The sequence below is a fragment of the Mycteria americana genome, chromosome Z (assembly GCF_035582795.1).
Source record: "Mycteria americana isolate JAX WOST 10 ecotype Jacksonville Zoo and Gardens chromosome Z, USCA_MyAme_1.0, whole genome shotgun sequence".
Classification (NCBI taxonomy): domain Eukaryota; kingdom Metazoa; phylum Chordata; class Aves; order Ciconiiformes; family Ciconiidae; genus Mycteria; species Mycteria americana.
The window spans coordinates 79,292,281-79,305,427 of NC_134396.1; the positions used below are offsets into that span (position 1 = coordinate 79,292,281).

The following is a 13,147-nucleotide window of genomic DNA, read 5'->3' on the forward strand; positions in this document are numbered from 1 at the left end:
CTCCCTCTCTGTCTCTCCCCGACTGCCAGGAAGAGGCCTCGAAGCTGAGGTTTCTGGCCTCCATCTGCACGCTCTGCAGAGCCTGGCTGCAGGGCAGGTACCGGCCAGGTTTCAGATCAGCACGTAAGCTGGTGGAGAAAATGGAGGTGAGGGCACCCCCAGTGGGGCTGAGGGAGGGGGGCAAAGCCGGCCGAGCACCGGCCCAGCAGTAAGGACAGCACTCGGGCGCCTGGGCACGGGGGGGGGTGAGACAGGCCTCTGTGGGAACAGCCCTGCCTGCCGTGGGGCCGCTGCAGAGCGAGGGGCCACGCGCTGGCCTGGGGGCAGCGGGGCGGCTCTGCCCGCCCTGCGGACTGCTGCCGGGCACTGGCAGCTCCCGTGCCCCATCCCGGCCGTGCTCTCCCTCTCCAGGTACTACGGCAAAAGCAGCTCCCTCGCAGCGTGGACGCCGCGATGTGGCGGCAAGCCGTGCTTGCCGTCGCTGCAATGAGGTACCTGCCCCAGACCCCGGCCGGGCCAGGGCCTCCCCACGGCGTGGGCCTGATGGCACCAGGCATCTCCTATCCTGGCAGGACCCTGGCGGCACTGCCTTGGGGCCTCTGCTCTCCCTCACGCTTGGCCCATCGGTGGGCCAGATGGGAGGGCGGAGGGTGCTCCGGGGCTGCCCGGTGCCTCTTGGCCCTTCCTCTGAAGGGAGAGGCAGGAGACGGAAAGGGGTTCGGGCTCCGCTGGCCAGGACTGCCCTCTGTCCCTGCCTCGGCGGCACGGGGGAGAGAGGAGATGCCTCCAGGCATCCCTTCCCCACCTCGTACGGGTACCGCCCTGGGGACTGCCAGCCCCGACGTCTGCAGCCAGCTTCCCCAACGTGGAAGCTCCGCCATGCAACCGGCACCTTCTCTCCTTGCAGCAAAGAGAACAAAGGCCTGCTGGACCAGCACCTCTGCCCCTGCATCCGCAGCATCTTCTGTCTTGCTCCAGCACAGAGCAGGGACAGCCAGCACGCTTCACTCGATGCTCAGGTAAGCGCGGGGTGAGCTACGGAGAGCCTGCCAGTCAGCCCCTGGGCACGCTTTCCTAGTTGGCTTTGGCTGCCGGAAGACGATAGGAGGAGAAGGAAGACCAGGGAGACCCTGAGGCCTCTCCCCGGCACCAGAGGGCGGCTGAGGCCCGCCTCAGGTGGAAGGCGTTCAAGCCAGCTTCCTGCAAGGAAGAAGGGCCAGGGCAAGCGTGCGAACTGCTGAATCCCCTCACAGATCCTGAGGACTCTGGACAGCGTGCTGGAGGTGCTGGCGCGCGATGCTTCGCAAGTGGAGAAAATCTTGCAGGTCAGGCATTTGCCAAGAGCTGGGCTCACGAGGTCTCTTCCTTGCCTCGCCCTAAAGAGACGCGACCTTCTGGAGCGCGCGCGCCCCAGCCCCGAACCAAAGCGGTGGAAGGAACCCGAGCGTCCCTCCCAGGCCCCCTGCTCTGGCAGCTGGCGCTGCCGAGCCACTGCCCTTGCCGCCCGCCCCGTTCACGCTCTCCTCCCCAGAGGGCAGCAGGGTGGACATCTGCTGGGACGTGGCCACGGTGCAAGGGGAGCCCAGCCCTGAAGCGCTCTGCTTCTGGCCTCCCCGTGGGCCCCAGCCCAGCCTCCCTGGTGCAGGCCTCCACAGAGGTTCCTGTCCTCCTGGACAGCGGGGGCGTGCGGCCGTTTTTGGAGGAGCGCGTGAGGAGGGGCAGAGGTGGCTGGCGGGGCGGGATCCAGCTACCTCCCTGACTGCAGCGAGTCACCAACTGTCGGCAACGGTCCCCGAGGCCGTGAGGTGGCTGGACCCGGACCCGGTCCCAGGCCTTCCTCCTGGCCGGGGGAAGCCTTGGCGGCACGTTGCGTAAACTCCGCCAGGCGCTTGGCAGGGCCACCGCTCCGGGAGGTGCCGTCGCTTCCCGAGGCAGAGCGGCAGCTTTTCCCTTCTCAGGTCCTGCTGCCCTTCACGGCATCCCAGCAAGTGGCTAGGCGCCGCAAGGCTGTGGGGAGGATTGCCTGCCTGAGCCGCTTCGTGATGCCCTCCTCGATGCTGGAGGTAAGGGGCCTGCGGTGCAGGCGGCCTCTGGGCACCCCTCGCCCCTTCCTGGTGCCCCAGAGCAGCCAGTAGCTCCGGGCTCCCTGCGAGGGAAGCCTGGGCGCAGGGCAGGGGATTCGGCAAGGCTCAGCCCTGCGCCAGCGTCTTTGCCCCTCCCTCTGGGAGCTGCTCTCTCCCGTGCCCTTTCTCTCGGGAGCCAGCTCCGTCACAGGGCACGGGAGTATTTGGCAGGCCCAGCTCTGGCAGCCCTCCCCTGGGTTGCCGCCCAGCCGCTTCAGCGTTGAGGGCCTGCGGGGCTCTCGGGCCCTTCCCCTCCCCACTGCCACTGCCCGCGCCCGGCCCCTTCCCCAGCCCACCGGCCCCGGGGCTCCTGCTGCAGCCCCGCAGACCCTCCCTTCCCGTGCTGTGGAGAGCTGGGCAGGGCGGTGGCAGGCCTCGGGACGGCCTGCCAGAAGGATGCGGCGGGAGGAGAGGGCGCATGGCTGCGCCCTTTTGTGGAGACGGGGAGTCCCGCAGGTGGGGAAGGAGGGCTCCCTCGGCTGAGCGCCGGTGTGGAGGACCAGCAGACCCAGGGTCTCAAGCCTCCTTCAGGCACCCCAGTCCCGCAGGCTCACGGGGAGGGAAGGCAAAAGCCTTCCAGGGCTCCCGTCACAGGCAGGCAGCACGCTCCTCGCCCTGACGCGGCTGCCGCAGGCTGGGTCTCCACGGGGCGCAGCGCAGGGCAGAGCAGAGCCCTCCAGAGCTCTGGCTCACGCAGCGCTCGGCCCGGGGCCCGCTCTCTGGGGTTAGGCCTTTCGTCCCGTCTGCCGCAGCTTGGCCCTGCTACTCCTCCTTCCTCTCCCACAGGTCTCGCACTTGAGAGACGGCAACTTCTTCCTGTTCCAAGCGAAGCCTCTGCAATTCCTGGGGCAGCTGATGGGGCACCTCACCCTGTCCTGTGCCGAGAAGGACCAGGAGATCAGCTGCGGGGCTGCGGAGGCGCTGCGTGCCGTCCACGGCTTCATCCTGCTGCGAGAGGGTGAGAGACGCTGGGGCCTCCCAGCCACCAGGGCTCAGGCGAGGCGCCGCACCGCCTTGGCCCCCTCCTCTGCTAGAGCAAGGAGCAGCAAACTCCTCCGAGGCTGGAGCAGGGGAGCAGCTGTGCCGCGCCAACCCGAGGGCCCACGCAGCCCGCCTCGGAGCCGCGCCTTGGGGCCCGCCCCGAGAAGCCTTGGGCCGGAGAGCCTGTGGCAGCAGCATCCCAGGGCTTCTCTCCTCCTCCCGAGCAGAAGGCCAGACCAAACTCTCCTGCCCTTCTGCAGCCTAAGAGGCAGTTTCCCCTCCTCCCGCGGGAAACGGGCCCACTGCCACCCTGGCACGTCTCCGGCTCCCCACAGAGCGGAGAGCCAGGCACAGAGCTCTCCCCGACGCCCTCGCCTGCTGTCGCCAGCTCTCCGTTGTTCCTGCCGCTCACTGTGTGCTTCCCCTCCTGCCCAGCCTGCTACGCAGCACGCGAGGATCCAAAGCTTCGAGTGGAGCGGGAAGGACCTAGCACCTTCTGGGCCAAGGAGCCCGCTGACGAGGCACCGGTAACAAGCTCCTCCCTCGCTGGGGGTCTTGGCTGTGGGGCTGGCAGGAGACTGGGATGAACCAGTGCATCAGCCATCAGGGCGGATGGCACGGCCTCCCGCCGATCAGGCCGCGGGGTCGCACCACCTCTCCGCAGGGAGCGGCCAAAGCGTCAGCGCGGCGGCTCCGGCTGTCCCGGCCACCGGCGAGCTCTGGTTGCCGGCAGAGCCAGCGCACCGTGAGCCTGCCCCCCCTGCCCCGCTCCTTCGGCCCACAGGGCAGCTCCCTCTCCACACCCCCCGTGGCTGCGCTCACCCCAGACCAGCCCCTGCTGCTGGCACTTGTCCTGGGGCAGGGGGCCAGCGCTGCCCCGGGTTTCTCACTCCAGAGCCGCCCCCGCAGCTCAGCCGTGCCCCCCCGCCAGGGCCCTCAGTGCGACACCTCTTCCCTGCCTCTCTCCCTCAGGTATTTGGGCGCTTCCTCTTCCAGACTGAGAGGACCAGCTTCCTCCTCACCGTCTTGAGAGGCATCGTGCACCCCAGGGTCTCCGATGTCCAGCTGATTGCCAGCGTGCTGGAGGCGGTCTTGAGATACCCGTGCTCGGAGCTGAACAAGGTAGGCAGCGTGCAGCCGGACTGCCCTGCGCGTGCGCCCTCCGCCCCGAGTCGCGGGCTGGGGAGCATTCGACGGGAGGCCTTTGACCAGCCAAGAGCGACGGGAGGGAAGCAGGTCTTGGTGGCAGCTGGGGCCGTGGCTGTGCTCCACCCCGCTCCACCCCCCTGCCTCCGCCAGGTGGAAGAGGTCGTGTGGACCATCCACGCGCAGCTGGCATGCGTCAGCCAGAAGCCCCTCAAGGACATCCTGATGAAGACCCTTCTCCAAGTGGCCCTCTTGTACCCTCAGAGGGTGACCACTAGCCTGCTGCAGGCTTCCCCGTACTGTGACAGGTAGGTGGCCCCGTCAGCCTTGGGGGCAGCTCAGGACCTCCGGGGCCCGCCCAGGCAGAAGGGGTGGTGGCCGAGGTGGCCCCACTGACAGCGTGCTCCGGCTCCGCAGCGCTGCCAGGGCCATGTGGAGCACGCTGGCCTCTGAGCCCTGCCTCGGGGACGACATGCTGAAGATGCTGCTGTGGGTCCAGCAGACAATCGGCAGGCAGTGCCGCATCGTGGGAGAGCGCAGCTACTGCATTTTCCTGGCTGTGAGTGTCTGGATGAGGCCTGCTCCCCCCCCGGGGGCTCCAGCCCCTCCTCCCCTCTCCACCTGCCCCCAAGCCCAGACCTCCCCAGGGACACCTGGGCCAGGGGCCTCAGGGCCACAGCCAGGCCCCGTGGCACACAGGCAGGCAGCCTGCCCCTGCCCCTGCTGCCCTCAGTGGTCTTCCTCCCTGCCCGCCGCCTGCTCGAAGCCGGGAAGCCCGGGGCAAGGCGGCTGCCTGGCCAGAGCAGGCTGCGGGGCCAGGGAGGGGAGGGGGAGCCCAGGGCAGCCAGCAGGGCCCATGGGGCTGGCTGGGCTGTTCCCTCTGGACCGCAAAGGCTCGCGTGCCCGTGCTACGAATGGGAGCCGAGCCCCGAGAGCTGCCGCGGCCGTGCTCCAGGCCAGGCGGCCGGGCCGGGCTCTGCGCTGGCACCTCCCTCAGCTCAGCTCAGCGCGGCGCCTGAGCCCCGCCACCCCCAGTGCCGGGCAGTGCCGCAGGGACACCCCTGCAGTGAGAGTGGTCCCTGGATGTTTTCTGCAGGTAGCCCGTGCCATGCACGAGATCTTCCTGCTGCCCTCCAGCCGATGCTGCGTGCAGTTACTTTTAGAGGAGCTCTTCATGGCGGTGGTCTTCCAGGTCTCCTTCGGCTTGAGCGGCCCACAGCAGGGCTGCTGCAGCTCTGGCAGTCAGAGCAGGGAGGCCGAGTGTTCTCCAGTCCACACCCTCAGGTGCTCTGTCCCTCCTCCCTGGTCTCTGTCCCGGGCCCAGAGCCGGGGCCGGGGCTCCACCGGTGACCCCGCTTTGCTCTGCGTGCAGGAGCGCGGTGTGCGCCACGCAAGCTCTGTTCTACTGCCTGGGCGGCGGTGCCTCCCTGGTTGAAGACATCGGGAGGCAGGGCGCCTGGGACATGCTCATGAGCCCCGAGACCTACCACACCGGTATCGCCGTGCTGACTAGGTGAGAGCCGCGTCAGTCGTCCTTGTCTGCCCCGGCGTGTCTCCGCTGGAGAGGAGGGGCCCCCTGCACGATCCCCTTCCTCGTGGGCGGTGGGGTGCAAGCAGCCAACGCAAGGCGCAAACGCAGCCTTGCCCCGCGTGGCCTGGCCCGCGGAGTAATGGCTGGGGCTGGCAGCGCGGTCCCAGAGAGGTTTGCCTGCCCAGCTCGGTGCCGCCAATGCCTTCTTCCCCCGCCCAGGGTGCTGCGGCGTGAGGTACCGGCCTGCTGCGTCGCCGTGTCTCAAGAGGCGGTCAGAGGCCTCCTTGAGAGGCAGGCCTACCAGGACATCGGCGCCATGACTGTCTTCGTCGAGGTGGGCCTGGTGGCAAGCGCTGCCTCTCGGAGGCCAGGCGGAGGGAAGCCGGGCTGCGTGCACGAGGCAGAGGGCGGAGGGGAGGCGGCGAGGGCCCTCCGCGGGCCCTGCTGCCTCCCGCCTGGGCTGGGCCGGGCCCTGGTGCCTTGTCCCGAGCCGTCCAGGAGCTCTGCTGCCTGTGCCGGGCTCTCACTCTGCTGCTGGGTGCGTTTCAGCTCCTGGACTGCACCGATTTTGAGCATGTCAGCAGCCAAGTCCTGCACGTTGTCCAGCTCCACCTGCAGAGCAAGAGCATGGTGCTGCGCAGGATGGCAATCACAAGCCTCGTCACGCTGTCTGCGAGACCCCAGGAGGTGAGCAGGGGCAGCCGGGCACAGGGAGGGCGTCCGCCGGGGGCTGAGCTGCAGGCAGTGGTGCGCGCAGCGGCTCACTTGAGCTTTGCCAGGAATCAGGAGCGGTGGGAACGGTGCCCGCTGCTCCCGCTGCCCTGCTCAGCGGCCCCTGAGCGCTTCAGGCCAGGCCCTGGGCTGCGCCGCACGTGGAGAGATCTCTGCCCGACTGGCACTGCACCCTCTCCACGCAGAGCGGTTTTGCCGGTGCGGTCCTCGATGGCGTCACAAAATGAAATCGTGTGTTTCGCACAGGCTGTGACTCTGCAAGGCCTGCTGCCAGCGGTCCTGCAGCGACTGCAGGATGACGACGGCGATGTCGCGGCGGCGGCCCTGGCTGTCCTCGGCAACGTGCTCTGCCTGGAGGACAGGCCGAGGGCTGTGTCCATTGCTCTGCAGCTGGTCGAGACGCTCCCGCCACTCTTTGAAAACGTAAGGCAGTGGGAGAGCAGGGGTTTGGTTAGCGTGCCCGGGGGGGGGGGGGGGGAGGGGGCGCGTGCGCGTGGCCCGGGGCCGGTGCGTCCCTCTCCGCACGTGCCCGTTGGCCCGTGAGTTCTTCTCCTCACTGCAGAGGGAGAGCCGCAAGCATTCGCCTCCGCACCGTGGGCTTGGAGGAGCCAGGAGTGAGGTCCTCCCCTCTGCCTTCTCTCCTCCTAGGAGTCCAGCTGCGTGCAAGCGCGCTCCATCCTCCTCTGGAGAGATGCGATGGAGGTGGCAGTCAGCACCCACAAAGAGCAGATGAGAAAGGACATGCAGAGGAGCCTCCTGCCCCTGTTCTTCCACCTGCATGACAAGGACGACAGTGTGGCTCAGGTGAGGCCCTCTGAATGTGCCTCAACTGGGGCCCAACCTCCCGAGTCCCTGAGGAGGGCTCAGAGCCCCTCCCTGCCTGCAGCCACAGAGCTGGCAGCAGCTGAGAAGGGGGGCAGGGACATTTCCTGCACCTGCCCTGCCTGATCCAGCAGAGCCCAGCAGCAGTGCATGGCCACAGAGACGAGACCCAAGCGCTGGAGCCCCCAGGGGCTTCCCAGTGGCGCCTGCAGGTGTCTGCGGCCAGGGTTTGGAGCCCCAACCCTTGCCTCCCCCTGCTCTGCCTAGGGACCCCCAGGTCCCGTCCCCTGGGCGGCGGTGCCATCTCCCCGTCTCTGCTGCTCTGCAGGCTTCTCGGGAAACCCTCCTTGGAGCTGCCAAGTTCCTGAAGCGGAGGCAGCTCAGGAAGCTGCTGGCGACAGAGCAGACATGGAGGGTCAGCGAGTGCCTGGTAAGGATGGCCCCGAAGCCCCACACCCAGCCTGGAGAAGCCCTTCTCCCCCAACGCCCAGCGCGTGGGGCTAGCACCTGTGCCCCTGCCCACGGGGGGCAGCCCAGCGCTGCCTGCCTGCACCGCACGCAGGCTCCCTCTCTCCCCCTGGAGCGCAGGGGTGCCGACGGAGCCCTTGGCCCAGCTGGGCCTTGGCAGCAGGGTGGCACGGGAGCACCCTGCCCTCTGCTCCCTCCAAACCCCAGCACCAGCCAGCCGCTGGCCGGGTGTCGTGGGTGTCGGGGAGGGGAAGGCAGGGGAGGCCAGTCCTGGGCGTAGGGGGAGGGTCTGCACCAACCCTGTCCCCTTGCGCTCTCTCCAGCTTGTGGAGGGCAGCAGCAGAGCGGAGGAGTACCTGCAGCAGAGCCTGCCGTACCTGCAGAGCCCACAGGAGCCCTTGCGCGAGGCGGCCGTCAGGTTCATCGGTGAGCCAGAACCCCGCCGGGGGTCCCTCCCTGCCCCGCGGCAGCTCAGCCCCAGCCACGGCTGCTGCCAAATCCACCCACGGGGCTCCCTGCCACCTTCTCCCACCCCTGCCCACGCAGCGGGGGCTGGTTGGGAGCCTTGTTGGGTCCCTCACGGCCTTCTTGGGCTTCATGCTCAGGGGACCGCCCTGGGCTCAGCCTTGCCCCAGGGGAGGAGGGTGGTGGCCGGGCTCGCGGGGCCGGTGAGGGGGAGCTGGGCTGCTGGGGCGGGCAGGCCAGTGGCGGCATCTGTGACGGGCTGCGTGTGCCTAGGGCTCGCCGGGCGGCAGCTGAGGGACGGGCGCCAGGAGAAGCTCCGGGTCATCTACGAGGGTGCGTGAGGGCAGTGGGGTGTCCGTGGGGGCTGGCAGGGAGGAGGAAAGACCCTGGGTAGGGAGCTCCACTCCCGGGGGGGCCTCTGCTCCCTGCGCAGGTGAGGGGCGGTGAGGGCAGAGCAGAGAGGGGGTTTCAGGGGTATGTGGGGCATTGGTGGCCAGCACCTTCTGGCTGATGCCGGCGCCCCTGCCTCCCTCCTGGCCGTGGGAAGAGCGGGGGAGGCGGGGGTGGCCCTGGCCGGAGGGGCTCCTGAGGTCCCCGCAGATCCGGGCTCTGACCTCGGCTCCCTTCCTTTCCGTCCCAGCCCTTCGAGGCAAGGCGAATGACAGCAGCCTCTCGGTCTCTTCCCTGGCGATTCAAACCCTCATGATCCTGGGCGCTACAGCGCAAGAGCCTCCCTCCGCATTCCGCCTGCAAGCGCTGTGCTACCGGCTCCGGAGGGCGTGGAGGAGGAGGACCCTTGCCCCAGGAGCTGGCTGGCTGTGCTGCTGGAGCTGCGTGCAGAGCTGATCCCGGGTGCTCTGCACACTGACACCACCTCAGCAGCTGGACCTGCCCCCCCCCGCCAGCAGCCCGGGGCCCCGCAAAGACACACCCCACCCTGCGTCGTGGCCCCAAGGCGCCAGCTGCGCTGCCGGGCTGTGAAACCAAGAGGAAAGGTGAAGGAAAGCTTTTGCCTGCCCTGCCCTCTCCAGGGACGGCCCGGCCTGGACAGGTGCCCGCTCTCTGCAGCGCTCCCATTTCATGGGAAGGGGCGGCTGGGCCACGAAGCCTGAAGAAGCAGCCAAACGCTGTGGCAGGGCAGCGAGAGGACAGCTTTGGCTGGCGACCCCACAAGGAAACGGGCATCCTGCAGGCCGGAAGCAGAGGCCTTGGCGCAGCCGGCCTGCCTGCCTGTGTCTCCCGGCCACCGCTGAAAAAGACTGTGGAACGTCACGTGCCGTTTGCGCTCTTCTTCCCCGTCCCTCGCTGCCCTGCTGCCCCCCAGACCCCCGTAGGGTACCTACTCTGCCGCGACCCGCTTGCCCCCCACCCCCTGGGGAGCCCTGCTGCCCCCAGGCCCCCACAAGGGCCCCAGGAGGGCCTGCACGCGGCCCTGCGAAGCCGTGCTGCTCCCCAGGCCCTCGCAGCGGCCCTAGAGCGCCTTCCATGGGGCCCTGCGAGGCCCGGGAGAGCCCCTGGGGCTCTCTGGAGGGGCCGCTTGGCCCCGCACGTGCCCCTGAGAGGGCTGTGAGAGGCCCTGGGGTTCTCTGCCAGGGCAGCAGGGCCCTGCCCGGGCCCCGGCCGCGTGCCGCAGCCGTGTCCAGCTATGCAATCGGCCTTGTCGCAGCCCGTTGCTTCTGCGCCTTCTGCTGACCAGAGCGGCAGTTCCTCTCCCAGGCACGCACGGGGCGCTGGGAGGGGCGGAGCGTGGGCCCCCCCGTCACGGAGGGACGCTAAAACTAGCTCAAACGAGGGACAAGCTCAAACCACGTTATTTCACCAAACGGCCAAAACCGCACGACAGAAACCAACGAGAAAGGGGGGCAAACCGAAATCAATCAACACTCCGCTAACTTTTAGCCCGTACCAGGTTCGAGGTGTCAGGCGGGGTGTTGTTACCACACGGCAATACACACACAAGAATGACGATCCAAAGCGCGCACTCGCGCTCACTCGCAAAGGGGGAACCCTCTCTCCTGGGCACCTCAGAAGAGGGGAGGAGGGCGGTGGCCGGGCTCGCGGGGCCGGTGAGGGGGAGCTGGGCTGCTGGGGCGGGCAGGCCAGCGGCGGCATCTGTGACAGGCTGTGGGTGCCTAGGGCTCGCCGGGCGGCAGCTGAGGGACGGGCGCCAGGAGAAGCTCCGGGTCATCTACGAGGGTGCGTGAGGGCAGTGGGGTGTCCGTGGGGGCTGGCAGGGAGGAGGAAAGACCCTGGGTAGGGAGCTCCAGAAGAGCGAATGGCTCCCCCGGGAGGGGCGGTGAGGGCTCACCCAAGGCTCTGTCCAGAAGAAGTCACTCCCCACGGGAGGTGAGGGCACTCAGCCCTGGGCAGTTTCCTCAGGAGGCGTCCCAGCCCGAGGGGAGAGGTCCCGAACACGGGCCCGCTGCGCCGGGAAGACCACGCTCAAAGGGGGTCTCCGGCGGCGCCCCGTTTGTACCCTGGCTCGGATCTGAGCTGTGCTCGTAGTTGGTCGTGATCTCCAGAGCTCTAGCTTCTCCGAGCCAAGGCGCCTCGCTGGCTGGGGACCCTGTCTGGCCACCAAGGGCCCCGCCTCTCCTGCTCCCCTGCCGAGGTGCGTCCGTGCCGGGGGGGGGGGGGGGGGGGGGGGTGTGGCACGCGGCAGAGCACAAAAGGCGCGAAAATGAGGCGCGAAACGCCCGTGCCCGCCACGTTAAAAGCCCCGGTCTTTAGCGGGGGGAGGGGGGGGAGCGTGCCTGTCACACGCCCACCGGTGGGGTAGCGGGCCGGGGCAGAGGCCCCCCACGCCAAATGGAGCCACAGTCAGCCGTGCGCGTGGCCCGCCGTGACAGCGGCCTCTCGATGTCGCCCGCCACCTCGCTGCCCGTTGTCCCCGGGATGGGGACCCCCAGGGGGAGGGTCTTGGGACCCTCAGGGGGACAGGGCCGGGACCCCGCAGGGTCAGACCACTGAAGGTGCATCTAGATGCCACGAGTGCTCCCGAGTTGCAGCTCAGAGAAAGCCAACTGTCCCCAAAACACCGTCTTCTCGAGAAGGTACGGCAAGCAGAGCTGGCGTCCGTCAACAGGCTAGCAATCGCCCACAATGCTTAAAGTGCAGGTGCAGGCCCAGCTGCTCTGCCACTATTCCCGGACCTTCTCATCCGCTTCCGATGCTCAGCTTTTCAATTATTTTTAAAATTACCGTCAAGCTCAGTTTTATCCGCGTTGAGGAACTGCTCCGTGCCAGCAGCTCGGGGCAACGTGCTTTCATTCCCTTCGTTGCTGTGTTTCGGCATTTCTGTTCAGAGTAGCGATACTCAAACGTGGTGAGCGCTCGGCAGGCGGTGCGCTCGTCGCTCCACCCCAGGGGCGTTACTGCCCGCACAGCTAGCCAACGTTCACGCGCATCTCTGCGGCGTACGGCGGCAGCGAGATGGTCAGAGGTCGTTAGCCCCGTTGCCTGTTTTCCCAGGTGCACGGCGCCTGGCTGGGATGGAGCTCCTTTTCTTCGTAACAGCTCCTCAGGCGCCGTGCTTCAGACTTGTGACCACACCAGCGCTGGTAACACACTGATGTTTCGGCTGCTGCTGAGCAGTGTTGGCACAGCCTCAAGGCCTCCTCTGTGCCTCGCTACGCCACCCCAGTGAAGGGGGGAGGGCTGCGTGGTGCGTGCGCGCAAGGTGTTGGGAGGGGACGCAAGCAGGCAGATGACCCCAGCTCCCCAGAGGGACAGTCCGTGCCACATCGCGCCGTGCTCAGCGAGAAAAAAGGCGGGGAGGGCGCGTCGGGAGGTTAGCCAGCTTTCGCTCGGCAACCGGTTGGGCATCGGTCTACCCAGGGGTGGCGGTAGGTGCTTGCCTCTCGCCTTCGCGTTCCTGGCTTTGTTTGGTTTTCTCTCTCTTCTTCCACTTCTCCTTTGCTTACGAAACGATTTTCGCCTTGACTCACCAGGCTGCTCGCTTTTCCTCTCCCTTGCCTCTTCCCCCAGCCCAAGCTGTGCGGAGCTTCGCAGCCCACCAGGGTTAACCCTCGGCACCAAGGTTGTCCTGCCTCCTTCCAGGCAATACCAGTAGTGAGCTACGCTCGCCTCCCCCGTTCAGTGTCTTTATTCTGCGATAGTCACGTAGGGAACGGCTGACTGAGAATGTCGGAGTCAGATTAACCAACGGTTCTCGTAACGGGTGACTCTATGCATCAGGAGGCCAGGAGCTGTTAATTGCCCGATGAAGAATAGAAGATGACAGCCCATGGGGAGGCGTCTCCAGGAATCACCTGGAGGATGGTTTTCTCCCATCTCCAGGGTGATGACGTTCACATCTCCAGGGAAGCAAAACACCGTTTGTCTTGCCCGAAAGGAATGGCCCCGCTCTCTCTCCCCAAAATGTCCTCCTCCCCCTTTTTTTATCCAGGAGAGACTTCACCCTTACCCTCGGACATGGAGGCCTTTCTCTGTATTCAGGAAAGATCCCGCCTCTCTGGGAGGATTCCAAAGGAGAGACAGTTGACAGAAATAAGGCGTTCCACCAGCCTTTGGGTTTTTTGCCTGTTTGCTCGTGGCTCTAGGACGAGACGTCTGCCACGCAGAAAGGTAAAGGGCCTGGCAGGGGAACGGCCGGCCGCAGCAAAGGCGGACCTTCAATCCCAGCCTTAACACGGCAAGCCCTGCGCTTCCGTTCGCTTCCTTCGCCTGCCCCGGGCTGCTCCCCGCTGGGCCGGGGCGGGGGCCGGGGCCGGGGCCGGGGCGGGGGCCGTGTGGTGCCCGGAGCAGGGCGGCGCCGGGGCGGGGGCAGCGCCGGGGCCGGCGGCGCGGGGCTGCCGGGCCTGGCGGCGGGAAGGGCCGCCCGTCCCGGCAGGCCGGCCCCGCGGAGCACGCTGCGAGG

The 13,147-nt window shown here is 67.7% G+C and overlaps 1 protein-coding gene across 6 annotated transcripts; it reads left to right on the forward strand.

Annotated features, from left to right (window-relative positions):
• Nucleotides 1–420: 420 nt before the first annotated feature.
• Nucleotides 421–9,540, forward strand: LOC142402740 (maestro heat-like repeat-containing protein family member 7). 6 transcript variants are annotated; one of them, XM_075488509.1, is made up of 19 exons: nt 421–491; nt 908–1,019; nt 1,254–1,325; nt 1,959–2,063; nt 2,910–3,081; nt 3,540–3,631; nt 4,077–4,226; nt 4,404–4,558; nt 4,668–4,809; nt 5,347–5,534; nt 5,623–5,763; nt 6,001–6,115; nt 6,331–6,468; nt 6,760–6,936; nt 7,162–7,317; nt 7,664–7,765; nt 8,127–8,229; nt 8,542–8,601; nt 8,909–9,540. In XM_075488509.1, the coding sequence occupies exons 1-19, from the start codon at nt 454–456 to the stop codon at nt 9,112–9,114; spliced, it is 2,424 nt and encodes an 807-aa protein (XP_075344624.1). In that variant the 5' UTR covers nt 421–453; the 3' UTR covers nt 9,115–9,540. The 6 variants fall into 6 exon arrangements, with proteins under 6 accessions (XP_075344624.1, XP_075344628.1, XP_075344626.1 ...); XM_075488513.1 differs by having other exon boundaries at nt 7,603–7,765; nt 8,909–9,070; XM_075488511.1 differs by lacking the exon at nt 8,542–8,601.
• The last annotated feature ends 3,607 nt before the right edge of the window (nt 9,541–13,147 follow it).